The following is a 27,732-nucleotide window of genomic DNA, read 5'->3' as shown; positions in this document are numbered from 1 at the left end:
CCCCTGCTTGAAAGGGAAAGGAGGTCCTTCAGCTCAGCTCTTTCAGTTCAGTTTATTTGACAGACAAGCCCGCTCCACGCAGAATGGCCAGGCACGGCCAACACAAGCAGGCTGCAGGTCAACCTCAGCGCCGTGAGGTGGGAGACAATGCTCTCCAAAAATCACTGCGCTGCCTGGCTTTATGATAGTGCAGCTGTACAAAAGGAGGAAAAAAAAAATCAAGTGCTTAAAAAAGGTCATCCCATCACCATCACTGGAGCCACAGCACTGTCCACAGAAAGAGGTGGCCAGGGTCTCTCCGCACATGTAGTGTCCATCATTCAGTAAGATCTGTTTAAAAATTACATACACCCCCCTCCCCACCCTGCAGATCAGGAGCTTCTCATTGATGGTTTAACTAAAAATTAATCGTTATCAACACCCCTTCCCCCAGCCTGCTTGCCCTCCTTAGAAACATCCAGCCATGAGCTTAGCAAATAAGAATCATCATTTCCTCATCAGCCCCAGTTGTAGAAATAGATTTTCTGCCAGGCAGGTAAGTAATCCATCAGCGGCCCTGAAACAAGAGAACACAAGGCAAGAATTTGAAGCTGTATGTGTATGAGGTAGCTACCCCCTCCTCATTAGGATGCCCAACAATTCCAAATCTCCCCTTATACAACTCAGAGAAACCCAAGAATAAAATAGGTACTTTTGCCAAGAGGGAAGGCAACTCTGGGCTGTAGTGCCAGGTATTAGAGCGGGACCAGGAGGTGTGTGAAACGTGTTCAGCACAGGTACGGTGTGGAACATCACTCCCTCCTTGCTGACGTGTCCAAGGTCTGGAGGGAAAGGGCTTCTGCAGTGCCCAAGGGGAAAACCTGCACATGGTGAGTCAGGAGGACACGGCCATGGCACGGGGAAGAGGGAGACAGCTCAGCAGTAATGGGCAGGTGCAGACACAGAAGGAACTGCTGTAGAGCAAAAATGCTTATGCTGGCACAAGGATTAACGCAGGCTCCAAAGCCTCTGAAATCAGTAGCAGGAGGAGTGGCTCCTGAGCTAGCCAGCTTTGTGACTTCCTCAGGGAAAGGAGAGAGCCACAATGCCAGGCTCATCTAATGCCTTATCACTGCCATGAACCGCTTCGTATCAGCAGGGAAGAGGGGGAGGTGAAATTTTGGCCCATAAAGGGATCCTCAGGTGAAGGACTAGAAGAAGGCAGACCTAGTTCAGCCCTTTGGTTTGCAATCCATCCCTGGCTGGGTCAATACCTCTAGGCAACTGTTTACCCCTCGCATCTGTATTGCAGACCAGGGATCAAAGAAAAGTGCAGAAGCACTGGCTGCAAAACAGGGCTGTGGTGCACTGGTGCAGCCACGGAAAGGCAGCCCAGGGGAACAGGCCTAGGTGGCAGAGACGAAGCTCTGCAGCCTGCTAGGGTGCAGAACCACTGTGGTCGAGCACAGGTCCCTAATAGCCAAGAAATGATTAATTCTGTGATTCTGTGATCTTTTTCTGTTCCAGTTTATAACAACACCAGTACCAACAAGGGTGCACTGCTGCTAACCACCCCAGGGACTTCTCAATTCCTTCCTCAGGTGGTAAATTCCTTGACGAACATTCTGCACAGCTCCTGTGATTTTTCTCCACCCCCCAGAAGCAGGGATACAGCAATGGGGCCCACTTACGTGTGATAAAACCAACTCCAGGCACGTAATCAGCCAACAAGCGCAGGAGGAAGAGGATCCTGCCCCTAGGAAGGGAGAGAGTATGAGCAAGTCCAGTGGGACATCTGCCCCAGCTGCTGCGAGCACTAACAGCAACGGCAGCTGTTAGGCAAGGGCTTGTATTAACCTGGTCACAGGCACCCAGACCTCTTCAGATCTGCTCACCCAGTCCCCTGATGCTATTTCTGTTAAAAGGGAAATTCTCAGCAAAAGCCCAGCAGGGGCCCCTTACTCTGAGTATCGGTCATAGAAAGGAGATCTCAACAGGTAGTAGAGCAGCAGGATGGTTCGTCGCCTCAGCTCCGCTCGCTCTCGCCTGTTCAGGTCTTTCAGATCACTCAGCAAGCTCAGACTGGAAGGAGAAGGGAACAGAGCTAACTCAAGGCAACAGCAGCCAACAGGGAAAAAAAAAAAAAAAAGTGGGTTTCTAAACGCCCTCTGCTCGCAGCTCCATGCTGAGCAGTCTGCACCAGCTTTCTGATGGGCAGGACAGAACAGGGAGTACTATAAGTGGTGTAGAAAATACCTAAATGTGTAAATCTCCCAGTAAAAAAACAGGTCTGGCCCCTGTGCGTATGTCAGTAGGGCCCAATCTGCCCTGGATTGAGGAGCAGGGGGAAGCATGATGCTCAGCCTCCAACCTCAACCATCTGTAAAGTTACTTTCTTAGACTGACCTTGAGATGTCCAGGACTGCTGAGAGGAGCCAGGGTTTCCATGATCTCTGGCCCCACACTCCTAAACTCAATACTAGGAACGCAAAGTCAAGGAATAGAAAGAACCAAAGATGCCTAACAAGAGGCACGCAGGCAAGTGAATTACTTGGGTACCAGGAAAGCTCTGCAGAGCCCAGGAGAACACACTCCAAGGCAGTGCTGGAGGGCCCCAGGGAAGGTGTTGGAGGACTTGCACCCACAGCTCAAGCAGGTGACACTGGGTATCAATACGTAAGAGGAGGGAGGAGTCCCAGGAGCCCTGCACAAGCAGGGCAGCAGCAGGAAACCAAGAGCGTGATGTGGTACCACCCTACCCCAGGGCTCGTTGGACGAGCCCCTAGCACCCTCTGCTGGCACCCAAGGCACAGTGTGCCCTCATGCAGCCAGGGCAGGATACAGTGAAGCAGAGGACGGGTAACGTAGATCGATTCTGCAATGGTTTCTTGGAGACCCAGGGGGGTGGGAGGCTGGTTCATCTCCTCTGCTCTTCGGTTCTGCGTCTCCTCCCTCTGCTGGGGGGACCCCCAGTGCCTGGACTCCAGGGACGGAGCTGAAACGAGATCAGGTATGGCGTGGGAGAGCTTGAAGAGATGCACAAACAGCAAAGCTGGGGCTGCCCCTCTCCAGCTGCTGCAGCTGACCGGCATCCTCTGAGCTTGCCTCCACAGGGGACACAGCAGGGAGAGATATTCCTAAGATTTGTGCTCCTCAAAGCATTACCACGCTGTAGGGTTGTCTCCAGCACACAGGTCACTTAGGACGAGACAACTCTAAGTGCTGGTCTTGCACCATGTGCCTGAATTTACATTGCTTTGATATCCCTGGCAGGATATGCCCCCATACAAGTTGATCAGGTTTTGCTCTTCGCTGCCCACACCCAGGTCACACATAAAGGGCACAGGGCAGAAACAGCTCTGACGAGGATGGAAAACAGGCTCAGCTACTTACTGTTCTGGAGAGACCGCACAACACGGCTAGAACGCTTGCCAACATAGGTCTGATCCTTCCCTGAGGAGTTGCCTTCCATGTCTGTGGGAGAAAAATGCCAGAGGGTGAGGCTCCAAAGGAACACACCTGAACCCAGAGCTGGCAGCACCTTCCCTACATTGCAGCAGGCAGACCAGACTGAAGGACTAACACTACACAGAGTTCTCACAGGGTGAAAAGTTAACCTGCCTGACATTGTCCAGGCCTAGCATCTCTTTCCTCACCAGCAGACCAGGGGACAGCTTGATCCACAATTCAGCCAGTGGTTCCAGGCTTTGACCCTTCCGCCCCCTCCTTCCAGCCTGTAGGGTTACACTGTCTCTAAACTAACCCGCACTCTGGAGAGGGTGGAAAGGAAAGCACACCGCAGCACAGCTTTGAGTGCTGAACTCTGAACAGCTCCCTAGAAGCTCCTAGCAGGACAAGATGTGGCCCAGCAGATGCCAGGCTGGTGACAGTATGGAGGGCTCACCTTCGGGATGGAAAGGCTGCTGCTGCTCCCTGTTCAGCGGCACTATGGGAGGAGACGTCTGGATGCCAGCTTTGTACCACAGCAGGAGCAGGAGGCGAAGGATGGCTCTGTGGGCAGACACACAGAAAACTTCAATACCAAGCTAGGGAGCTGTGCTCCTTCTGCGCTCAAAAGCTGGTGTCCCCAGAAGAGGGGAACATTCAGGTCTGCTCAGGAAACTGTGCAGAGGGTAAGTGCTCCCTTCCAGCACAGCATCCAACACACTGCAGGGCTCCAAACTGCCCCAGCCTCAAGGATCAGCAGCTCAGTCCTGCTTGGCCTTTATCCTGGGGTAATGCCAAGCCCCCAAGCCCCCTCTGGATCCCTTTTCCGAGCACACGCAGCCCCTTCCCCTCCGCCTGCAGCACTTACTTAGCCAGCTGGATGAGGACGATGATGGTCCATCGGCCCATCTCCCCCCACATCCTGGCTGTCCCCATCTCTGCAAAGACCTCCACGCATTCTAGCACGCTCAGCCAGGTCCGCAGCTTCTGCTGGGGCAGTGACTGCAAAACACAGAAGGAAGGGGAGGAAGGGGGACAGGATGCAGGTTCTGCTTGTGAGTTAAAAGCGGCACACACACAGCCCAGTCTGGGGGGACTCTCGGAGCTAAGAAAGCGATGGCCTTGGAAGTCATGGCCTCAGAAACACGAAGTGGTGCCTGTCCTACAGCCAGAGGCTACAGGCAAGCCCTTTTCTCTGCCTCCAAGCAGGGGCAGAACACATCACAATATTCAGTGGAGCTGCTACCTCAGAAACAAGGAGAATTTCAGAGCTGTATGTGAGGCTGCTATCTGCTCCAACTAAAAGAGCTTAACAAGTATCCTGGATTGTGGCACAGCACCCGAACTCCAAAGGTAAAACCCCTTCCTCCTCCTTGTTCTAGAGCTGGGGCACATGATGAGCCCCCTCCCTGGTCAGAGTTGAGGGCACGGCACACCTGGGGCACAGGGCATGTATTACTTGAAAAGCATCAATAAGGAGAATAATGTTGAAGTCCACTTCGCCCCACATTTGGGCTTTAACACCCAGAGAAGTGAGTCTTCTGCACTTCTGGTCGTTACATACCCAATGTCCCAGCCAGAGAGCTGCCTGCGCGGGCTGGCACTGAGCCACCCACATCCAAACCCACTCAGCAGGCAGGCTTGCGACATCGAGGCCTGTCTGGGAAAAGCAAAGCCCTCCTCCTCCTTCCCCCACAGGGTCTAACGAGTGCTGAACGCCAACCTGGGGCTCTTGCAAAAGAGACATGGCAGCCAGGTGCTTTTATCTTTGCTTTGCTCAACACCACGCGCGAGGGAAGACTCCGGGGAGCCGAATCAGAGCAGGAGTGGTTATTCAGTGACTGTGCTCCTCAAAAAGAGCAGTGGGGCTCCTGGAGCAAGTCAGGGCCTGATTTCTGTGCTCTGGGAGTGCTCTCCTCCAGGCCAGCAGCTACGGTGCAGGGCTGCTGTTACTGAGCATTCAGCGGTTGCCTCTGGCCTCTGTGTACCTGGCAGCTACAGCAGTCCATGGCAGGGCCCTGGGGGTTTCTGTGAGCACCCCCCGAGAGCACAGCACCTGCTCGGGAGAGAAACCCACGCCCCGATTGCTCCTGCCACGCTCTCTGGCCTTACCACGGGCAGGCTGCGCTGCAGCTCCTTCCGCAGGATCCAGTCGTTCAGCAGCACCAGCAGGTTGGAGGCCGAGTACACTGCGAGGGAGCAGGCACAGCGGGGTCACGGGGCGCAGGGCGAAGGAGAGGGGGGCGAGGAGGAGCCCCCCAGCCTCCAACCCAGGCATGGCCAAGGGGGGGGGGCACCCAGCCAGCCTCATACCTACCGAGCTCCGACAGCTCGTGGGCATCCGCAAAGCGACCTGCGGGGGGAGAAGAGAGGGTGACAGCGGGGTGACAGCGAGGGGGTGACACCAGGGGGGTGACACCGGGGGGGGGAGGGTCCCATCCGCACCTGGCAGCAGGTAGGAGAGGCCGCGCACGGTGCCCTCCAGCTGGGCGGTGGCGGCCGGGTGCCGCCTCACGTAGTCCTGGTAGCGCTGGCACAGCTGCCGCAGCCGCCAGGCCGGGCCGCGGGGCGACGATGGGGACGGGGATGGGGACGGGGATGGGGACATGGACGGGGCCGGCAGTGGGGCCGCCATGGCACGGCTCCGCGCCGCCTCCCGCAGCCGCCGCGCATGCACGGCCCGCCCAGCGCCGGCCGCCCCATGGGTGCCGGGGCGGGGGTTTAAAGGCACGGAGGCGGCGGCGGTGGTGGCCCCGGTCCCCGTCCCGGGGGTGGCCCGGCAGGTGCGGGGCTGTGGTGGTGGAGGAGGGGGGTGGTTGTATCTGGTGGTGGTGTTAAGGAGGGAGCGTGGGGTGGGGGGGCGCGGGGAGGTGTCCCAGGTGGGTGCCGGCAGGTGGGGTCCCTACAGCGGGCAGCAGGTGGAAACGTTAATGGGGTCCTGGGGTGGGAGCCTGCCAGCCTCCTGTTCCCCTTCTAGCCCCTGTCCTTGCTCTGGGCTGCTGGGGCTGGAGGAAGGGAGGCGGTCAGAGCCACCCTGCTCCTTCCTGCACGCTATGGGCGTGAGGGGCTCGCACAGCCCTGTGCGTGCTGCGCCTTTGCTGTGCCTAAGCGCCAACCCTCGCTTTGTAGGTGTGGGATGCACCTGGCTGCAGCCTGTTGCAGAAGAAGGGCCCACGCCTTTGCTGGGTCCTTCAGACCCTCCCCGAGCCGTGCTGCTGGGCTCAGCTGTGGCCGGTCCCCCTGTGCTGAGCCCGCCTGGCCCACGGCACGCCTGTGGTCAGTGCCCCTGAGCCACCCCACGGCAAACCTCATGGTCCAAAGGTCAGCAGCTGCACGGCTCCCTGCTGGAGCACGGCGCCTTTGAGGGAGCGCAGGGCGGGCAAGGAGGGCGTTCTGCAGCCTCCCGAGTGCAAACAGAGCTCCGCCAAGCTTCCCCTCCTTCCTCCTGGCCGCTTACCTCCGCACAATGGGCGCAGTGTCTGCCTGCGGCTTCCACCGCAAGGGTTACGGCTGCACGGGCAGGCACTTTATCCTTTCTGATATTTTTTCCCCCCCCTTCCCCTGAGGGTTTGTTTTCCGGCAGGCTGAGTTCGTGAAGGGCACGAGGCACTGCTGGCAAACGCTCCGGTGCTAAAGAAAACTTTGTAGTCAGAATTGCGTGGGTTAGACCCAGCTTTCCATTCACATGTCGTGTTACTACCTGTGAGCTGCTCTGACACTCACGGTGGCAGAGCTGCTAGTGTGCGTGTTGAAGTGGGGTGGGACAGCACCTGAAGCCCGTGATGGGGACCGGCAGAGCAGCCTGCTCACAGTAGGCATACGCACTGCCGATGACTCTAGGGGCATATCCAGTGCCGCCTGCCGGAGCTGCTGCCCTTCAAGGAGAAGTGCTGGCCCTGCCAGACAGCAATCTGAGAGCCGGCTGCTGAGGAGGCTGCCAGAGACACCTTGTCCACAGCCAGAGGTGAAGCCTGATGCACAAAGTCCTTGGGCTACTCTGAACAGCATCGTTAGATAGTGCAGCTCTTTCCCCTAATGAGAAGCTTTTTGGCAGACGCTTCCTCTCCCCTCCCTGTCCCGTGGCTCCCTCCCATCCGCTGGCTGGCCTGTCCGCCTTTCTGCTGGTGTCCCTCCTGCAGTGAGCGAGTTTGGAGGACAGTTTGGGAAGCATCACGGTGCCTTTTTATGGTAAATAAGCTGCAAGGGAGCACTGTAGGAGGGGCAGCTTCTCAAAGCTGCTGGGAGCCCATGAAATTGGGCAAGACTTCAACCGCCTTGGCTCATGGTGCCCTTTGCAGGGGTAGGAGGTGAAAGGCTGGGTGAAGGGACTGGTTTCTCTCCTGCCTGTACCTGGAAAGGTCTCTGAGCCGCTCCTTTCATAGCACTTGCTGGTCAGGGTGACAAAGGCTGGTGCTTACTGGAAGCCCCCTGGCTGTGAGTGAGGCCAAATGGTTTCTCCGCTCTGATGCGGGATGCAGGCTCAGCAGTAACAGCAGGAAAAGAAGCACACCAGAACAGCACACGCTCTGCCAGCCCAGCAGCAGGTGCCGTGCTGAAGTCCAGCTTGCCTGGCTGCCAGCATCTTGCTCTTGGCTCAGGTCTGCAAAGACTGCACCGTGTGTGGGCAGGCTGACCCCAGGCAGGGAGTTGCAGTGGGTCTGAGGCAGCTCATCCTACAGAAACCTTGCTCAAACCGTGCCTAGTGCAGGCCTTGCAGTATGCTGGGCCAGGGGAAGAGCTCAGCAGCATGAGGCCTGGGGGCCTGTCTCCACCTTCCTGCCCTGCTCAGCCCCACACCATGGTATATCAGCCTGTTTTCTTTGCTTCTGGGTGAGCTCAGCCAAGCCTTTGGGATGGCTGGGGTTAAACTGTGACTAGCTCCAATTAAGTTGTGACCTGTGGGCTGATGTATGTACAGAGTATTTTAGTCCCTGACACATGAGCCCTGCCTAGAATGGAAGGCCCGATGCACTCAGGGTGTCTCACTGGAGGCCAGCACCTTTCAGGAGAGCCTCAATTCTCTGCCGAAATGAGGAGACGAGGGCAGGGAACCGCACCAAGCTCCAAGTGTGGCACTGCTGGGGGTGGCTGCTCACATCCCTGATCTTTTACAGCCCCCTCAGGGCCCAGAAAGGCAGCAGCTAGCAGGGGATGTTGGCAATTGTCGTCCTCGAGTTCCTGAAGTGCTGCTGACAGGTCTATTGCTTGAAGCAGTAGTCTGTGGGGAAGGGAAACACAGGTCAAACAAGCTAAAGTATGTGTGTGGGGAGAGGGGGTTGAATGGGCCTTTTGACTTGGGGGCATTTTCTTGCTGTTCTGTCATGGTGCCACTGCCCTCCCCAGCTTAGCTGAGGCCGCAAGAGAGGCTCTGTGGTTTCCCAGGAGGAGCAGCATGTCTGGCAATGTGTATGGAGCCCTGCTGTGAGATCCCGACCGCCTCCTGCCTTTTCCAGCAAGCTGTTTAGGGCTCTGGGCTGCTACTCGGATAACTCCCCTCTCTGATTCACTTGGCAACGTGCAGCCTCTCCCGTAACATCCCAAATCTGCCTGTGCTCCAGGCTGGGACGCGATATCTTTTAATAACCATGTGATGCAGCTGGAAAAAACTTCTGGACACGCAGTTCTCTGGCGACCCGGGTTAATGGACACACTTCAAGGGAGAGATTCGGCCGGCTCCCCGGGCGCTGAGGGAGGCGGTGCTGCTGCAGTAGGGTGAGCAGGGCAGCTGCTGGTGGCCTGCAGCAGATGCAGGCTGTGCCCTGGAGGTCAGGCTCTCGCCACGTCTCCACGGGGAGTTTGCTTTCTGTTGGCAGGGCTGGGGAGGATCCCGGCAGGCAGTGCTGCCTTGTGTGGCAGACACGTGCCCGGCTCTCCCCGCTCGGTGCCACCCCTGCTGAAGGTGCCTTTGGTATCCAGCCCTCAGCTGTTACAACGCCGCGGCCGTGCTCCGGCAGCTTCTGCTTCCTAGTCCAGGTGGGTGCCAGAGGCTTGACTCTTACCTGCTGAGCTGGCCCCTGTAAACGCAGGGCTCTGGGAATGCCTGAGGGAGGGCTGTGACTGCAAGGGGACTTGGGCCAGGCTGTTTCTGCATCCTGGCTCCTATCCCCTTCCCTCTATCCCAGAAATATCCCTGTTCCAGGTCCCCCCCTCCAGATGCTTTAGGTCTGAGGTAGGAGCTGACAGATCAGAGTGTGGATGATGGAGATGTCTCATTACTGACGTGCAGGGTTCCCTTCTCTGTCACTGGCTGCCACCTCGTAGCCAGATACCACGGGAGACCTGCAGAGGCATCAGGCTTTGCTGCTACAGGAGGGTTTTGCTGGGCAGTGGTGCTGTATTTCTTCACTGGAGTTGCTGGGTTTTACTGCTCAGGTGGAAGCTGTTGTGCTGTTGTTGTTATTACCAGCCCTTGTTGGGACTGATGTTGCCTACCTGGTTTCGTGTTGTGCTGTGCCAGGCTGACCTGGGGTTTGCTATGGATAGAGAAGAGCAGTGGGTGCTGTGGTAGAGGGCTCACTGCACACTCATTGCTCTGTTCAGGGTTGTAAAGCAGGTGGAGCAGACCAGAAAGTTGTTTTGGCACATGGTTTGACAATGCTTATCCATCCAAGCAGGCGGGTATGGGGTGCGTGTGCCCAGCCCCATGGGAGCCAGAGGGAAGAGGTGCACTGGGTGTGATCCCAGCACGGGAGGAGTGGTGTGTGCAGGCTTCTTGGCTCCCTGCAGTGCAAGTGGCTTGGTGGGTTTTGTCTGCTCTCTCTCTCTCTGCCTTTATCTCGTCTCTCTCTGGGCTGTGCGTCTATCTGGACAGGCTCTTGACCCACCCCTGGGACTGCCCAGGGTATGCTGCAGGGGCTCGGGTTACTGGACATGATAGTTAATCCCCTCGCTGCCTTCCAAGCTCAACACTTGCTGCTGCTGTCATCTGGGAGGGGGCCAGGGAACTTGTCTTCCTCACCCGGCTCCTTCTCAAGAGTTGGTGTGAGGACTTGCCATGGAGCATCCCAGAAGTACTCGGCTCTGTACATTCCCCCTGTACTCGGCTCTGGTGAGGCCGCACCTCGAGTACTGTGTTCAGTTTTGGGCCCCTCGCTACAAGAAGGACATCGAGGTGCTTGAGCGGGTCCAAAGGAGGGCGACGAAGCTGGTGAGGGGCCTGGAGAGCAAGTCCTATGAGGAGCGGCTGAAGGAGCTGGGCTTGTTCAGCCTAGAGAAGAGGAGGCTCAGGGGTGACCTTATTGCTCTGTATAAGTACCTTAAAGGAGGCTGTAGCGAGGTGGGGGTTGGCCTGTTCTCCCATGTGCCTGGTGACAGGACGAGGGGGAATGGGCTAAAGTTACGCCAGGGGAGTTTTAGGTTAGATGTTAGGAAGAACTTCTTTACTGAAAGGGTTGTTAGGTACTGGAACGGGCTGCCCAGGGAGGTGGTGGAGTCACCATCCCTGGAAGTCTTCAAAAGACGTTTAGATGTAGAGCTTAGGGATATGGTTTAGTGGGGACTGTTAGTGTTAGGTCAGAGGTTGGACTCGATGATCTTGAGGTCTCTTCCAACCTAGAAATTCTGTGATTCTGTGAAGTGCTGGCAAAGCCACAGCCACTGTGCTGAGTGTGTGGGGACGTGCTGCAGGATGGGGCACTGATCTGCAGCACTCAGATATTCTCCCATGGGCTGGTTGGGTAGCCTCAGGCAATGCTGAGCTCTGCTTTGGAGCAAGCTGGAGGAAAGGGAGAGGATCAAGGTGCTGGGTGGTGCTGCTTATGATTTATATCCCTCTTGGCTGTGCCACGGCCTGGCCCCCAGCTCTCTTATCCAGTAGCTCTTCATGTGACTTTGTCTTTCAGGTTTCAGGCGACAGCAAGCTGCAAAACCCTCAAGTAGTACAGCTGGGATGTGCTCTCTGCCCCTCAGGTTGAGAATCCCCAGTTAGAGGGTGATCCTCAGCCACCGCCAGGCCCTGCCAGCTTCTCCAGCCATTCCTGGGTACCCCTGCAACATTGGCAGCCTCCAAAGGTTGGTTATCTGTCTTGCTGAGTAGACGTGTTACTTGTGCTCTCTTCCCTTCTTAGTGTTTCTGTATCCAAATTGGTAAACTGGGGATAATTGCATGGCACTGCGGGCTGCCTCCTTACTGGATGTGTGGTGTTTGGGACCAGTGGGGAGGCTCTGGAGGCAACACTGATGCTTGTAAGCCCTTGTGGGCCAGCTCTTGTGGGGAAATACCAGATTCCTGTAGGAATCATTGGAATAAAGCGTGGTCCCATCTCCGTGGCTGTTTGTTTCAGTTGAACTTCCCTTGAATGTGTGCATCTGGATCCTTCTCACCCAACCCTAGTGTGGTCTAGTGCTTGTTTCTAGTCTAGTGGGCAGCCAGGGACTGGGACTGGGGCTGAGGAGCAAGGTCTCTGGGCCAAGGGAAACGTGAAGACCCTCTTCTGAAGGCTGAGAGCTTGTGCTAGTGTTGTTCTGCTCCAGCAGCTCCTTTTCCCTCTGTCCCTTACACCAGGGGTTTCTGTGGGGCCACTGTTCTCAGTGGCTGCCTCTCCTCCACCCCTCATTAGTGCAGGGCTTGGCATGCCAGCGGGAGGGGGCCTCAGCATGTCTGCGCCTTGATCGGATTTGTCAAGGCTCCTTCCCTTTTCTTCCTGTTCATTGAGGGCTGAAACAAAGCAAACAGAAGAGAGGAATTCCAAAGAATAGGAGCGAGGGAAGAGAGGGACGCGGGAGTGACAGGCTGCCCCGGCACCCCCCCTTGGTGTGGTGGGGCTGCACTGGGGGCAGAGCGTTTTTGGAGACGAAACCTTCCCCGTTCCCAGCTGTGCCACCAGCTTGTGGTTGTGTGGCGCAGCCCAAAGTGCTTCTGACCCCACAGCCTGGGTAGTTTTTCCTGCTGAGGCTGTCCCTGCTGCGTGCCACAGCGAGGAGCGGGGCTCGGGCCTGCTGCCTCCTCTCAGCGTAGGCACGTGGGCCCCAGCAGAGCTCAAGGGAAACGTTATGTGAGCTGCTTTGTTTGTCGTGGGCTGTGATAAAAGGCTTCCTTCTTTACCTGTGCCAGGAAGGTTTCTCCTGCCAGGGAGCCCCTAATGGGCCCAGCACAGAGCTGAACGTGCTGTGTGGGTGCCAGGGCAGCGAGGCACCAGCCCCTCCCAGCCTGGGGCCAGATAAGCGCTGGAACAAGGCACTTCTGTGTGGCCGGGTCTGGGAAGAGGAGACATAAATGTGGCTTGGAGCTCATGTGGCTTCCCAGGAGGCAAACGAACCTGTGAGGCTGCCTCAGGTAAAGCTTCATCCTGTCTTACAGCCCCTCGCTCCCTCCCCTGCTACCCCCAGGACATGGTGCAGGTTCCTCTGCAGCCTGCCCTCAGCCCCGCTATGCTGCCTCGGGGAGGAGGCAGGATGTGAAGCAGTCCTGCCTGCACTTGAAGTGAAATGCGTCCCCACCAGTGACCCCCCTGCCTTGCATTTAAGCCACAAGGAATCTTAAGCCACAGCCTCTGTTCCCTTTCCTTCTTCCTCCTTGTTCTACCCCTTCTGGCAAACTCTGCGCTCTGTGGTTTAATTAGAGAGCAAAGCAAAGTGCTTAGACTCCAAAAGGTACAGATTAGGGGGTTACTAATCCTTTTCCTCAATGGGTGCTCGCATCCTGTCCGGTCAGTTATCAGCCTTCTTTCCCTGAAGTGGAAACTTGGCCACGCTTGAGACCTCTCCCTCTCTTCTTGCTTGTGGCACAAGAGGAAGAAGGGGGACAGGGAGAAGGCGGAGGGAGGTGAGTTGTGGGCTTTAGCACTTCTCAAGGTGGACTTGTAGTAAGCACTGGCTGTCTTCATTTCTTGTGCCCTGGCTGTCTTGGGTGTTGCAGGAGCAGTAAAGCTCTAGGGGTTGTGATTTTCCTGCTTGCTGTTTGTCCTCCAAAGCAGTTCCGCCAGGCTTTCATGGTTGGCAGCAGTAAGCTTTCCTTAATGTTTTTTTTGAGTGCTGTTTTCCTCTTCTGACAGGAAAAAAAAGCAACACTTTCTGGCAGAGGAAGCAACTCCTTCCCGGCACGTGTGTGTTTATATGCTGGATGGTTTGTTCTGGGTCTTGTGCTTTCCCTGTGTGCGTACACCTCTCCCCGTGTTCCCAGCTGTCAGCCCTGCACTCTTACTGCCCGCATACACCCGTGTGAGCCGTGCTGCACCGCTGTGATCCCTGTGCTGCTGAAAGCTCAGGGCTACCTGCTGGGAGCAGGAGGCTGGTATCTGGCAGGGCTGCGTGAGGTTAGTGGCTTCCTCGTCTGTGGAGGATGAGGACATCTTTATAGGACAGATCCTGCCAGTGTGAAGGGGAAGGCTGAGTGCTTCCTGCTCCACATGGAGGCACTGGCAGGGAGGACAGGGGTATGGCTTGGAGGGATGAGATGTCCTGAGGGTAGGAGGGGAATTCAACCCTGATGGTCACCGGGTGGGCTGTGCTCTCATCTGTCCCACTCCTGGTGTGGGCTGGGTGTCGCAGAGGTTCCAGCGGTTTGCAGAAGATGTGAGCTTTAATCCTGAGTTTATCTGTCACTTGGTTGAGTCAAGGCATGTTGTTTCCTCCCTGCCTTTGTCCTCTGCTGTTGAGGTTCAGGATTTGGCTCAGCAGTGTGAGGAACACCAGGGGTGGAAAGACAGTGAGCAGCAGGATGAGGTGAGGAGGAGTGCTGGGAAGGCTCAACACAGCGTTTGGCTACTGGGAGCATTTTTACTTCTCCCCGTGGTTCTGGGAACCACCTTCCCATCCTATTGTTCCTATCCATTGCTTCCTCAGTTTCCAGTTTGCAAAATGCCGGCTGTGCTTTTTTGCGATAAGTTAGCAGTCTCTTAGCCTGACCAACAGCTCTGCCTCCAGTGTCAGAGCCCATTTGCAATGCGTAAGCATCTCTGTGGCTCAGGTATCACTCCAGGGCTATAAAGTGCCCAGGGCGCTCTGACTGGTACTACTGCTGCTTGGACTTCTTAACAGCCTCCCTCAGGGCAGGGCAGAGCCTGCCCTGAGCCATCCCGATTTGCTATTTATAGTGCAGTTGTTCCATTCTTCTGTGGACGAGCTCTGCTTTCAGCCCTGTTTGGACACTGAGGGCATCAATGCCAGGAATAGCTCTGGGCAAGGAAGATGCGAGTGGCTGCTCGAACACAGCTCCCAGTTTGGGCCAGTCTCTAGTTGAAGAGGCCAGGCTGTGTCTGTGCTTCTCACCCTTTGCTCACACAGTGCCCCGCTGTCCTTCCTCCAGGCAAGTGCCCTCTGGAGGGCTCGAACCAAGCTCTGAACAGAGCCTGCGGTGCAGGAAACATCAGCACCGACCTCAGTGCTGCTGCCTGGGCAGAGCTACTCCATCCCTTCGGCTTGTGATGCTCGCAGCTTGTCTGGAGAGCAGAACCGAGCAGATAATTAATTGCTTGATTTAGTGCCCAAAATGAAAAGCTGGAGGAAAAAAAAAACAAACACATACACAACCCAGTTTGAGGTACCTTTTTATCTTTTAAATGTAACACAGCTCAATTTCAGGCAAAACAATGCAAAATGAGACTTTTTGCTTGGAAAACAAAGCATTTTGTTCTTGTCCAAAACTTGTCGTGAAGCAGCAGATAGCTCTGAGCTGTCTGGAAAAGGCAGTTTTCAATCAATAACTACTCAGCTGAAAACACTCACCCTGCTCTGCGGGTGACGAGGCACTGGAGGCACCTGGGGGCCTGGCTCAGAGCCCTGCCCCTGGCATTTTCTTGGGGCTGTGAGGAGGATGGTATAGTGCCTGTCATGGGCTTTTCCAAGCAGCGTGCTGGTCCTGGGTGGCTGGGGTCACTTTGTCTCCTTTTTACTGTAATTAACCTGGTGTTTTGCACGAGATGGTGCAGACTCCACAAACATCTGTAGGGGTTAAATCTGGTCAGATGTTGTTCATGCTCTCCCTTGTCCTGCTGGGGAGCAGCTCCTGGTGCAGGTTATTTGAGTGTTTCAGGGAGGAGGGAGATTTTGTGGGGGGGAATCTCCTGCCAGCCTCTACCTTGGTGAGCAGGGAGAGGGCTGCACACACATGGACACTGCGAGCTGGAAACCTGAGGCATGGCTGTTTGGCTCAGTGACATTCCCATCCCTTTGCTGTGTGGGACGTGAGTGGTGTGTGCTCCGGCTGTGCTGAGGGCAGAGCAGGAGCTGGAAGGGGGCTTGCTGCAGGCAGACTTGGACAGAAGCAGGAGCTGCTGACTGCTGACCTGCTGTTACCTCTCAGCTCTGACCACAGGAACTGCGTCTGCTGCAAGCCCGCAGCAGCAGAAGTGTCAGGAAATGGCCGGGGTGAGCAGGTTGCGGTGCCTGGGGCACGTCCGGAGACCAGGACACGGTGAACCTCCTGCATTCAGAGCTGGCCATTAGCTGCAGCACAGTCGTCAGCAGAAATGCAGATACTAGAAACCTAATCCCAACAGAGGGAAGGAAGTTGGAGACCAGCCCAAATGCTGCTCCTCTTCTGTATCAAGAGGCAGGCAGGGTCCTTCTGTCCCTTGTAGTGCTCCTGCACAGAACCCAGGCTTGGTCCCTCCTGTGCCTAGCACGTGGAGGTGTGATCCAGGCCACTCCGTCCCACTGATTCCCCTGCAAGGGGAAATTAATTTGTCCTGTGATGGACAAATGCAGCACCCTGCTGCCCCGGTGTCCCCACAAGTGTGGTTGAGGGCTATTGTGCTTAGCTAGAGCGGGCTGCGTCTCGCAGGGCCTCGTGATTGGCATCTCTGCCAAGAGGAGTCGCTCCCTGATGCCTTCCTGGGCTTTCAGATGCAGAGGTAAGCAGTGAGGCGTGTGCCCGTGTCAGACCCAGTCTGGACTTGCTGTTTTCCTCGTGCTCTGGGAGAGGAAAGGAAGCAGTCTGGTGATGAAGGTCCCTGCTCTGACCAAGCTGGGAGCTTCAATTAACACCCTTCAGTGACCGCTCCTGTTCCCTGCGTGGTATGCTTTTCTCAGGAGAGCGTAGCTTTTTCTGTGTGACCTTTGTGGAGTAAAAAGCTGAACTCGTGCAGCTGCAGAACTGAGTAATGATAATCTCGTGGGCCTGGGAAGAACCTGATGCACAGGAGTGAGCCACAACTGAGGCACAGCTGGCTGCTGACCCAGGGAAATGTTGGTCTTAGCTGCAATTTTCTCTGCAGCTCGGTGGTGGCGGAAGGATGACGACAGTTTCTTGTTTTACAGCCCGTGTTGTGGTGTCTCACTCTGTGGCTTGATCCCATTTCTAGAGTATGGGGGCTGCTTTGCCACAGCTTCTCTTTTCCAGTGAAAATTGAGGTGAAATTCTCATTGAAGTGTTGCTTATCATAAGACTGGGGGAAGGAGGGGTGGAGGGGTAATCCGGAGCATGGGTTTTTAATCCTGCTTTCCTAGCCAAATTCCTTTCCGCCTCTGTAAATTCCTGCAGCTGCTCTGCTCTGAACTGCTTGTGTGGTATCCCCGCGCTGGTGCAGCCCTCTTCGGGCAGAGTCACTTGGGTGACAGGGCAGGGAGATGACCCCTAGCTGCATGTCACTGTGTCAGCTGTGTGCTGCTGCGCATGGCTTACAGGTGACCTGCTGAATGAGGGACCAGCCTGTCCCCTCCCATCTACTCAGAAAGCAAAAGATCATCCCCTGTTGCCTCTTTTTGAAGTGTGGTGCCTCTTCTCCACTCCTTGCTGGGGTCAGCCTGGCCACCTCTTCACTTGTAGTGCCTGGGGGGGAATGGGATGGCAGAGCAAACCTTGGGCTGCCCCGTGACCTGTGGCAGCTCTCCCTAAACACTCACAGCTCAGCGGGCAGCTGCCGAGCCAAAATGAGGGGATGCTGTGGGAGCTCCCGATCACCCAGATATTGCCCTGGAGTCCAGGTGGGAGGAGTGTGCCTGCTGGCAGCCTCTTCCAGCAAGAGACCGGCCTCGGGGACACAGAACTTCTAATCCCATGTGCCACGGTCCCCATCCCTGCTGAAGCAGGAGCTGCCCTGCTCCTGGGAGAAGCATGGGGGAGGGAAGGAGGGAGGGAGGCCAACCTGCTGCGGACAGCACTTCTGCCCCGCATCCTTGCGCAGGGGTTGGAAATAGAGAGCGGCGGTATTGGGAAACCTCTCATCTTACCGCTGGCAGCGCTCGTCTGGCGCGAGCAAGGAGACAGCAGGGAGGGCAGGGGGCTGAGCGCGTGGGCTGGAGGGAGGAAAGAGCAGGAGTGCTGCGGGGAGGCCAGCGCATGTCCCACGCTGTGAGCAATGCCCCCTGCACAGTGCCACGGCCACCGGTCTGTGGGAGCCTCATCCAGCCCTGCTCTCCCCTTGCTGCGTGTTTAATGTTGCCCGGGGGAGGAGAGGCCGTGTAATTGCCTTCCTGCTGGCCATCTCCTCCCCATGGCCATACAGATGTGATGGAAAGCACGGGGCAGGGACAGGACGGGTCCCCCTGACAGCCTGCTTTTGGCCCCTCTGGCCCGGAGCGGGGCAGCCCGGAGGTTTCCTTGCGCTGTGGGGCTGGGCAGGGCAGAAAGGCGCTGTTAAGGTGCGACTGCCTGTTCCGACAGGGGCTCTGCAAGGACAGGCAAGAGCCGCCCGAGCGGGAGGTAAACGCATCTCCTGGGGCAGTGATTTCTGCTGCCTGGGTGGAGACCCAGCCCGCCCCAGCCCTGCAGCTCGGGGGCTGCTCCGTCTCCGCCAGGCAGGCCCGTGCTTGCTGCCGCAGCTCGCCCTTTGCTGACGGGGTGGGGGGCAATTTGCGTTTCATCTCCGCTGCTATGCAGGCGGTTGCATCCCGATCCCTCCGTGCTGGCGGTGGGGGCTGCCTCCCACTGCACCCTGCCTGCTCCGGGCATCCTCCTGGGTTCCTGGCAGGGCAGGCGGAGGGCAGGGGCTCCTCCCTGTGCTCTGTCCCTTGGCTTTCCCCAGCCCGGGGGCCAGGCGCGGGGGAGCTGCAGGTAGAGGCAATGTCTGCATAGTTAGCATTCCCAGCCCCGGCCTCCCGCTCCTCCTGCTGCCATCCCTTCTGTGGGACTCTGTGCTCCTCGGGGAGCCCCGCTTCCCCAGCCTGGGGGGGCTGGAGCAAGCCTGCCCCGCTCCTGGCTGCAGGTGGGCAGCTCTTCCATCCTTTGCGCACCTACAGCAGTGTTCACAGCTCGTCCTCATCATTCAGGCCGCAGGTAGGATCTCCTCTCTCTCAGTAGCTAGGAGAGGTGCAGGGCAGCACCCCATCCTTGCCACGCTTGCATCTCCTCCCCAGGCTGGCCACACGCCCTGTCTCTGCCAGCCAAGGTAGGCCCTGCTGTCTTCCAGCCCCCCCAGTGTCCTACGTGTGGACAAAACCTCCTGCACCTGCCCTGGGAGGGCAGGAGGCAGGTGCTGGATGGGGTAATTAATCCTAACGCTGCCCTTACCGCAGCAAAGGAGGGGTACGTGAGGCCCCGGAGCTGGGAGTTGAGGGCAGATTCGTCCTGACTCACTTTGGGCAACTCCGTGCCCCTGGCGCTGGGGGCTCTTGAGTAGCAAGCGAATTTAATCTCGTCTTGTTTGTTCTTTCTTCCTCCGAAAGGGGGGCCAGCGCAGGGCGTGCGGGGGGGAGCTCGGGTTTGAGAGCGGGGAGGAGGGGGGGAAGTGTCAGATCTGAAAGGGAGGAGTAAAAAGAGGATTGGGAAAGGCAGACCCAGGAGGGAGCTGCAGCAGCGGGCTGCGAGCCGGCTCAGGAGGCGCTGGGAGGAGGAGAAGGGGAAGGCAGGTAAGGAAATCGCTGCCTGGGGGGCAAGCGAGAGGCCAGGTGAGGAGGGCTGGGGGTGCTACGGAGGGGATGGAGTCCTTGGGTGCCTCCCCGGGGTCTCTGCCACTGGTCCTGCTGCTGCTCCTGCTCCCCTTCTGTCCCCTAAAGCTGCTGTCCCAGTAGTGTGCTCACATGCAGGGGGTGCAGTTCCCTACAGGGAGGGCCCATGGGGCTGCAGACAAGTGGGGCAGGGAGGCTAAAGGGGCCAGCAAGAGCAGCTGGGGTGTTGCTGTGTGCCCCCAGCCTGTCCCTCCTTTGTTGGCACTCAAGTCGTATTTCCATCGATCGGCTTCTCAGCCCTTTTCCTCTTGTCCGCGGGCTGCCTAGGCTGGCCCAGGTGGCGGTGCCCTCCCAGCCCTGCCTCGGCCCCAAGCCCCAGCGGCCCCTCAGCCATCTGCACATCAATGGGCTATGGGGTTTACACCAGGGGGAGCAGACCCTAATCCGCCCCATTCATCGGGAGGCAGCGCGGGCTTTTGTGGGGGCTTTTGTGGCGCCGCCAGATGCGGGGCCGAGGGCAGGGGCTGGGGCTCCTGCTGGGGCAGGCAGGGGAGGCTGGCTGCTCACCCACGGGTTTTTTGCTTCATGGGGCCCTCGTGTGCTCTGCACAGCTGGCTCCTGGGGTCGGGCAGGGCTTTCTGAGGCTTTCTGCCCCCGTGTTTGGGTTGTTTCTCCCCAGGAGGTGGCGGACAGCATGGGTTTCCACCGCTTGCTCCCCACATGAAAAGGACAATTTGGGCATGGAGGACAGGGAGCCCTGTGTGGCCAGGGCACAGGTGTCTCCAGCTGTGTGTGTGGGGACAGTTCGCTTCACTCAGCCTGGTCAGCAGGCGGGGATGTGGGGACAAAGCAGGCAGCATGGTGCCATCCTGAGGCCAGCAGGGCAGGGGGCAGGCAGGGCGCAGGGGGTCCCGTGGGCAGCAGATCCCAAGGGGATCCCTCCTGTTTTGCAGTCCCTGGCTATGTTTGAGCTTCCCCCGTCTCAAACATGGAGTTTTTTGTGGGCTGTCTCACACCCGCGCTGCCGCGGCCTCCTCCCCACGCAGGCCCCAGTTTCCAGTCGCTCCTGCAGGGCTGGTGGCCATGCCCACGGTGTGGTGAGGGCACTGTGCCCAGGTCCCCACTGCCCCCACAGCTCCAGCAGCCCCTGGGCCACGTGTCCTTTTAAGCCAGCACTCTGGGAAATGAGTTTCACCAAACTGCTCGGGATTTTCCCCAAAGTTTAGCCAGGGCGGGTAGCTGTGCTCAGCCCGGTGAGCAGAGGAGGAGGCATTTGACCCACCAGGGACTTGGGGAAGGGACAAGGGACACTGCCGGAGTTCCCCTACACCCTCTGGCAGGAGGGCTGGGAAGGCAGCCAGCGTCCTGAGCTCGGTCTCCTCTCTTATCTCCTCACGGGCCGGGCAGCACGGCTCGCCCAGCCCGGCCACGTCCTTGAGGCCGGTGTCTCAAGAGCAGTCCCGGCCCCTTCAGCCTGCGGAGGTGGTGGGGGAGGGCTCTGCTCTCCCTCTCAAGGGCAGGAAGCATTAACCAGCCCCGGCCCAGCGCAGCGGGGCAGGACGGCGTCTCCTCCCCCGGGAGCTCTCATGCTCTCCCCTCAGCCTGTGGGATGGCGAGGAGTGAAATCACTCCTTCCCTCCTCCCCTGCCTGCAGTTCCCCCCTCCGACGGCCATGGGGGTGGTGGGGCAGGTCTGGGGGTGTCCAGGTTCCCCAGCACGGGGAGGAGGGTGCCAGCTGTGGGAGGGTGTCCCCGGAGAGCTGAGGGGCGTCCGTCCCCTCACAGCCCCTGCAGTCAGCCCGGGATAAGGACTGGGGGACGCTGAGGCACCCACATGAGGGCTGTGGGGCTCTTGGTGACTCCTCTCTCTACTTCCCTGCCCCTCACAGGCTCTAGGATGCCGGGGCCAGCCGGGCTGGGCCTGCCCACCTGATCCTCAGCGCCCTGCTCCCACCAGCCCACCATGTTGCGCTCCTGGCGTGTGAAGCTGAAGCTGCTGCTCGCCACGGTGATCCTGGCCGTCCTCCTCTCCTGGCTCTACCTCTTCATGGGCAGCCTCGAATGTGAGTGGGCTCTCTGCCTTCTTCAGCTCAAGGGAAGCATGGGGTGGGCAGGGGATGCCAAGGCCTTGGGAGGGTCGCTCTGTGGCCATGCAAGTTGCTGTGGGTGTACCTGGCCTCTAGGTTCCCAGGGACATCCTTGGGGTCTGGGGGAGCAGAGCTGTGATGTTGTCTGGACACATGGTGTGTCCTAGACCTCTCTGTTCAGGTTGGGACTTGGTCCCGCCATCCCCCCCAGTCCCTCCTTGGCTTAGCACCACCTCATCGACTTCCCCTTGCCACGTCCAACACACATCCCGCTCCGTGTCCCTGCAGATGGCCGCTTTCTCCTGCTGTCGCCATGCCTGGGCGAGCAGCCGAGCCGCGACTTGGAGCGGGAGGCGCTGGCCTTGCAGGTGCGCCGGGTGGAGGAGGAGAACCAGCAGCTCCGCCGGCAGCTCGGACAGGTGCAGGTGGATGGCAGCGACGGCAGCCCACCATGGGGGGCCTCCGCCGAGGACGGGTCCCCCCCCGGGGGCGAGAGGAGCAACCGCACGGCCTGTCCCAAGCAGCGGGTGGTGCACAAGTGTGAGGTGGGTGCCCGCGGCAGCACGGTGCCACGGCAGATGGGGGATGTCCAGCAGGAGGCCAGAGCCCTGGCTGAGCTCAGGAAGATCTGAAAGTCCTGTGCAGGGAGGTCCGGCCTCAAAAGCACTGTGTTTGTCTCTGGGCAGCTCCTGCACGTTGCCATTGTGTGTGCCGGACACAACGCCAGCCGGGATGTGGTCACCCTGGTGAAATCCATCCTCTTCCACAGGTAACGGGGGTGTGCTGGGCCAGAGGCCTGCTGGTTTGGGGTTTGCAGATGAGCAGTTCTGGAGGAGAGTCCTCCCTCTGCCTCCCGTGTCATTGCTGGGGCTTAAAGGGACAGAAGGGTGGTTTGTTTCCCCCCAGGGGTGGCTTTTCTCCATGGGCCCTGGTTTCTGTCCCTTGGCAGGGGTGGGAGAGGTGGGGACCGCGTCTGCTTCTTCTTGCTGTGGTGCTGAGTGCCGCTGCATTGCCCTTGGCAGGAAAAACCCCCTCCACTTCCACTTCATCACGGACTCGGTGGCCCACCAGATCCTGCAGACGCTCTTCCAGTCCTGGATGGTGCCCTCTGTCCACGTCAGCTTCTACAACGCCGATGACTTGAAGGCAGGCACTTGATCCCCTCCGCGCTCTCCCCTCTTTCTTTCCCAGCCAGGCACTTGGAGGGTCCCAGGGGAACAGCAGGAGTGGCTGGGAGGGGGGTTACTTAACTCTTTTTCTACTGGTCCCACAACCCTGCTGGTTGATCAGAGACTCTGCCCCTCTGCTGGCCTCCTCTGCACGAGAACACAGCCATTGTGCCTGGGCAAGGAAGGGCATGGCCAGGCCCAGCCCTGAGACCGTGTCACCTTGCAGCCAGAGGTGTCGTGGATCCCCAACAAGCACTACTCCGGCATCTATGGGTTGATGAAGCTGACGCTTACCAAGGCGCTGCCCTCCAACCTCTCCAAAGTCATCGTCTTGGACACCGACATCACCTTTGCCACCGACATTGCTGAACTCTGGGCTGTCTTTGGGAAGTTCTCTGGTGAGGACAGGGTGCCCGCGGGACCTGCTGGAGCTCTGGCCCACTGCCCACCATGGTGGTGGCGCTCATCAGCCACAGCACCAGTGCAATGGGTTTGCTTGGGCCCTACAAACGTGCAGCGGGGCAGGCCACATGTGTGTCCCTCTTTTTCCTTAGACAAGCAGGTGATCGGGCTGGTGGAGAACCAAAGTGACTGGTATTTGGGCAACCTCTGGAAGAACCACAGACCATGGCCAGCCCTGGGACGAGGCTTCAACACGGGTGAGCATGGACTGTCGGGGTTGGCCCTGCACCTTGATGGGTCAGCATGTGGTGTGGGGAGACTGGGGAAGGCTGAAGTGAGGCAGGAGAATCTGTGTGGGCACGAGGGGCTGCTGCAGTGTCCTGGAGGTTGTGTGCGTGGATGCACAGAAGCAGCATGCCCCAAAACCTGGAGGCACGCAGACCGCTGTGCTCCCTCAGTGACCCACTGCCCTCTGTTCTGTCACCCAGGGGTGATCCTGCTCTTGCTGGACCGCCTGCGTCGCCTGGGCTGGGAGCAGATGTGGCGGCTGACAGCGGAGCGGGAGCTCATGAGCATGCTCTCCACCTCGCTGGCTGATCAGGTAACGGCTCCTCCTCCAGGGTGGTTGGCTGTGCTGTGTTCCCTTAGCACTGCTGGCACCTGGGGACTGTGCTGGCTGCTTCATCCTCCTGTGCACTCACCTTTCTCTCTCCTAGGACATCTTTAACGCAGTGATCAAGCAGAACCCAGCCCTGGTGTACCGGCTCCCATGCTTCTGGAACGTGCAGCTGTCTGATCACACCCGCTCAGAGCAGTGCTACACCGAGGTCTCGGATCTCAAGGTGGGTAGGTTGTGCTGCCTTTGAGATGGGGGCAGAACTGTGGATTCTCCTGTTAGGGGCCCTGTGCTCTTCCTACTAGGAGACACGGTGCAGGGCCTGAGGGACAGAATATGGGAGCTGGAGCCCAGGGGGAATCAGCATGGTGTCTGCGGTCCTGAGAAACTTTGGGTGCTGCTGCCTTCACCTCCACGGGGTGACGTGCTGCTGTCCCCAGGTAATCCACTGGAACTCGCCCAAGAAGCTGCGGGTGAAGAACAAGCACGTGGAGTTCTTCCGCAACCTCTACCTGACCTTCCTGGAGTACGACGGGAACCTGCTGCGCAGGGAGCTCTTCGGCTGTGCCAGCCTCCCCAGCCCGCCCAGCAACCAGGTGAGGCTGGCAGAGACCCCGAGCAGCTGCCCCTGCACGCCCTGGGTCTCCTGCTCTGCCTTACCTTTGCGGTGTTGCAGCTGCAGCAGGCGCTGGAGGAGCTGGACGAGGACGATCCCTGCTACGATTTCCGCCGGCAGCACCTCACACAGCACCGCATCCACCTCTTCTTCCTGCAGTACGAGTTCCTGGCACTCCCCAACCCCACTGATGTCACCCTTGTGGCCCAGCTCTCCATGGACAGGTACCTGTCAGTGGGGTTGGGGGGCGGTTGGGTTCCCCCCTGCGCTGCCTCTGGGGTGACTCCACAACTCTGAAGCTACCTGAGTTCTCTCACATGGGCTCCTCACGCTGGAGCACTGCAGCAAGGAGCAGCACCCTGTGTTGGGGAACAGGAATTCCCTCCACTTTCCCCCAGAGCAGTCTCGGCTGGCACTTGGCTTGCTGTCAGGCACCCCGTTCTGGGTCTGGCCGAGCTCCTGCTCACGCAGCGCCCTCTCCTTCGCAGGCTGCAGATGTTGGAGGCCATCTGCAAGCACTGGGCAGGCCCCATCAGCCTGGCGCTGTACATGTCGGACGCGGAGGCCCAGCAGTTCCTGCGGTACGCCCAGGCCTCGGAGGTGCTGAGCGCCCGCCGCAACGTCGCCTACCACATCGTCTACAAGGAGGGGCAGTTCTACCCCATCAACCTCCTGCGCAACGTGGCCTTGGCCAACGCACAGACGCCATACGTCTTCCTGACGGACATTGACTTCCTGCCGATGTATGGCCTCTACGATTACCTCAGGTACGGGGCTCGCGGGAGGTGCCCTGGGCAGCAGTTCTTCACGTGCAGAAATGGTTGGGTTTGTGTTCAGCCGTGTGATCCTGCTCTTGCTTTTGTCAGACAAGGGTGGATGAGGAAGGAGCAGTGGCTGTGAGAGGTGCCTTGTTCCTCATGTTCCTGTACTGCAGGGTGTCTAAATTCATTAATACCCTTCTGGAGCCGTGGAAGGGCTGAGGAAGGGGGCTGTGGCCACAGGTCATGGCGGGGAGGCCTCACACCCTTTCTACCACCACAGGAACTCCATCCAGCAGCTGGAGCTGCCCCACAGGAAGGCAGCTCTCATTGTGCCGGCGTTTGAGACCCTGCACTACCGCCTGACCTTCCCCAAATCCAAAGCAGAACTGCTCTCCATGCTGGACATGGGCTCCCTCTACACCTTCAGGTAGGCCTGGAGCTGCCCCACCATCCAAGGGGCTCTCACGTCCAGTTTTGTACCCATGTGCCTTGGGGCTGTGGCGCAGCCAGGTCAGAGGATCTCTCGTTTCAGGGAGCTGCCACTTTTCCTGGTGTCTCACTTCCCTCTCTCCTCACAGGTACCACGTGTGGCCAAAAGGCCATGCCCCGACGGACTACGCCAAGTGGCGGACAGCCACGGTGCCGTACCGCGTGGCGTGGCAGCCAGACTTCGAGCCTTACGTTGTAGTGAGGCGAGACTGCCCCAAGTACGACCAGCGCTTCGTGGGCTTCGGCTGGAACAAGGTGTCCCACATCATGGAGCTGGATGCACAGGTGGGTGAGGGCGGAGGTGCTGGTGGGCAGCGAGGTGTCGGCACCGGAGCCGACGGTGACACTTGCCGCTGTGCCCCCAGGAGTACGAGCTGCTGGTCCTGCCCAACGCCTTCATGATCCACATGCCCCACGCCCCCAGCTTCGACATCTCCAAGTTCCGCCTGAGCGCGGGGTACCGGGGCTGCCTGCAGACGCTGCGGGAGGAGTTCCACCAGGACCTGTCGCGGCGATACGGGGCGGCCGCGCTCAAATACCTCACCGCCGAGCGGAGCCTGTGACGCATGGGGACAGCAGGCGCGGGGCACGAGCAGCCAGCGGGAGAAGGGAGGGCGCAGGGCCTCCCTCCTGCCCCAGCCCACCTCATAGCCCTGCCCAGGGAGCCGAGCCGGCAGCAATGGGATGCCCGTAGATATGGGAGGATGCCATCTATGAGAACGGGCGCTGCCTGCGGGTCAAGCCGCGGCAGCATGGCCAAGGGTTTGTCCAGAGCAGCAGCCTTCCTGTGTTATAGGGAGCCGCCACTGTGTCAGGGACTGCAGGGCCTGGTCCCCTCATCCCTTTTTTTAGCAGATGTGGAGTGACAGCCTTCATGGCTCGCCTCAGGCTGGGGCCTGGCTCCTCAAGAGGCCTGGGAGCTGCGCCTTTCCCTGCTCTGCCTCCCTTCTGCCGTCCCAGTTCCCAACCCCTCGCACTCCCCCTGGAGCTTCGGTGAGGGGAGCTTCAGCCTTGGGAGGTGGGGGCCGGAGACCAGCAGGTGCTTTAAGCCAAAACAGGCTGAGCTGTGGGACAAACCCTGCAGCCATCGGGAGGGGTGGTATCGCATCGCAGTGGGCCAGCACTCGCGTGGAGGAATTCCTGGCAGGGACCACCCCGCGCCTCCCCGCTCTCGGCAGCGCAGAGGCTGCCGTCGACAATCAGGGATGTGGCTGACACTGGAGGAGACCGTAGCTGAGCGCTGTGGCTGGATCCCCGCGCTGGGAGCAGCTTGGCTAGGCACTGCTCCGCGGCTCTCACACACTGGAGCACAGAGGATGCATCGCTTTCCTCACGCTATTTAAATTATTTAATACTTTTCTCCCAAGAATTAAATGATTAGGGTGTCGTGGGTGTTTTTAAATCCTTTCTTCCTTCTGGATGATTTTGCTGGTGGCACTGAAGGATCTCCAGGCCAGCTGCTGCTGCAGCCTCTGCTGTTCTCTTCTTAGCATTAGTCTGGGCTGCAGGAGCCAGATTGTGCAGGTGTGAAGATTTCCGTCCGTGGGGGGAGCGGCCAGGAGGAGCCATACAAATCGCATTGTCTGGAAAGGGCACAAGCGCCTCTTGCTTATTCTCTCTTTTTAATTTAATTTTTAAATTAAAGCTTTTTTATTCTTTTTCATATCCTTGTTGGAAGCGCATGGTTATTAATTTTTTTTCTGCTGCAAGCCTGCAAGTGTGCCCTGGAGGGAAGGCAGCGGGAGCAGAGCACCGCAGTGGTAGCTGGAGCTTGGGTTGGGGTAAAGCACTGCTGGCCAGCGCTCTGCCTGGTACATTTGAAGCCAATTCCCTTTCTGGCCGGCACAGCAGGAGGGCTGGGGAGCAGGGATGACAACAGGCAGAAGAAATGCCGGTGTCACCAAGCATGGGGTGAGCCAGCCCCTGCCAGCTCTGACGGGCTGGCTATGGGCATTGCTGCGGGGCGGCAGCCTGGGTGTCGGGGTGGCCCCCTTTTGGGGCAGTCTGTGATTTCATGGCGTAGCTGTGCACCCAGTTTCGTCACATCCTAGTAGCAGAGATGTGTTTTCTTGTTCTGGCGGTGCTACAGCTTGTCCCTGAGAGCTGTGGCTGCTGTGTTGTGGCCGCAGGACCTCCCTGTCCTGCACCCACCCTGGCAGCCCAGCTGAGGCCACGCTGCAGGCAGGGGGACTGCAGGGCGCTCCCTGGCTGCACGCCTCTGATTTAACAGGGCTGTTGGGAACAAAACCTGGCTCTGAGCAGCCAGCCTTGCATCTGCAGGGGGAGAGGAAGGCGGTGGTATGCCAGAAGCAAGTTGCTGAGGCTTTATTTGGGAAAGATGCTGCTAATTGTGGCGAAGCAAGGCACAGCTCCAGCGGGCTGGTCCCTAGCAGGCAGCTTTT

The 27,732-nt window shown here is 58.6% G+C and overlaps 2 protein-coding genes across 9 annotated transcripts; one reads left to right on the top strand and one right to left on the bottom strand.

Annotated features, from left to right (window-relative positions):
- Positions 1–51: 51 nt before the first annotated feature.
- PEX16 (peroxisomal biogenesis factor 16) lies at positions 52–6,106 on the bottom strand. Its single transcript, XM_068683819.1, has 11 exons — positions 5,872–6,106; positions 5,744–5,779; positions 5,539–5,615; positions 4,295–4,428; positions 3,884–3,990; positions 3,373–3,453; positions 2,822–2,974; positions 2,386–2,458; positions 1,942–2,061; positions 1,671–1,735; positions 52–556 (listed from the first exon to the last, which is right to left on the bottom strand). Exons 1-11 carry the CDS (start codon positions 6,059–6,061, stop codon positions 498–500), a joined length of 1,095 nt encoding a protein of 364 aa, XP_068539920.1. The 5' UTR covers positions 6,062–6,106; the 3' UTR covers positions 52–497.
- LARGE2 (LARGE xylosyl- and glucuronyltransferase 2) lies at positions 6,094–26,993 on the top strand. 8 transcript variants are annotated; one of them, XM_068683809.1, is made up of 16 exons: positions 6,094–6,209; positions 11,268–11,436; positions 21,080–21,253; positions 21,566–21,822; positions 21,964–22,046; positions 22,300–22,416; positions 22,666–22,844; positions 23,001–23,105; positions 23,337–23,449; positions 23,565–23,690; positions 23,905–24,060; positions 24,147–24,304; positions 24,569–24,847; positions 25,122–25,268; positions 25,420–25,615; positions 25,696–26,993. In XM_068683809.1, the coding sequence occupies exons 3-16, from the start codon at positions 21,154–21,156 to the stop codon at positions 25,891–25,893; spliced, it is 2,214 nt and encodes a 737-aa protein (XP_068539910.1). In that variant the 5' UTR covers positions 6,094–6,209; positions 11,268–11,436; positions 21,080–21,153; the 3' UTR covers positions 25,894–26,993. The 8 variants fall into 8 exon arrangements, with proteins under 8 accessions (XP_068539910.1, XP_068539902.1, XP_068539904.1 ...); XM_068683801.1 differs by having other exon boundaries at positions 6,095–6,209; positions 24,141–24,304; XM_068683802.1 differs by lacking the exon at positions 6,094–6,209 and adding an exon at positions 8,826–9,399 and having other exon boundaries at positions 24,141–24,304.
- The last annotated feature ends 739 nt before the right edge of the window (positions 26,994–27,732 follow it).

Source organism: Anas acuta, chromosome 5, assembly GCF_963932015.1.
Source record: "Anas acuta chromosome 5, bAnaAcu1.1, whole genome shotgun sequence".
Taxonomy (NCBI): Eukaryota; Metazoa; Chordata; class Aves; order Anseriformes; family Anatidae; genus Anas; species Anas acuta.
This window is presented reverse-complemented; position numbering and strand designations above follow the sequence as displayed.

Coding starts and splice junctions, on each gene's coding strand:
- PEX16 (XM_068683819.1), bottom strand. CDS start 6,061: ATGGCGGCCCCACTGCCGGCCCCGTCCATGTCCCCATCCCCGTCCCCA. Junction 5,780..5,871: donor CCTCTCCTACCTGCTGCCAG/GTGCGGATGGGA, acceptor CTCCCCCCGCAG/GTCGCTTTGCGGATGCCCAC. Junction 1,736..1,941: donor TTCTATGACCGATACTCAGA/GTAAGGGGCCCC, acceptor CTCCCTTCCTAG/GGGCAGGATCCTCTTCCTCC.
- LARGE2 (XM_068683801.1), top strand. CDS start 21,154: ATGTTGCGCTCCTGGCGTGTGAAGCTGAAGCTGCTGCTCGCCACGGTG. Junction 23,106..23,336: donor GGGACGAGGCTTCAACACGG/GTGAGCATGGAC, acceptor TCTGTCACCCAG/GGGTGATCCTGCTCTTGCTG. Junction 23,691..23,904: donor CCGAGGTCTCGGATCTCAAG/GTGGGTAGGTTG, acceptor TGCTGTCCCCAG/GTAATCCACTGGAACTCGCC.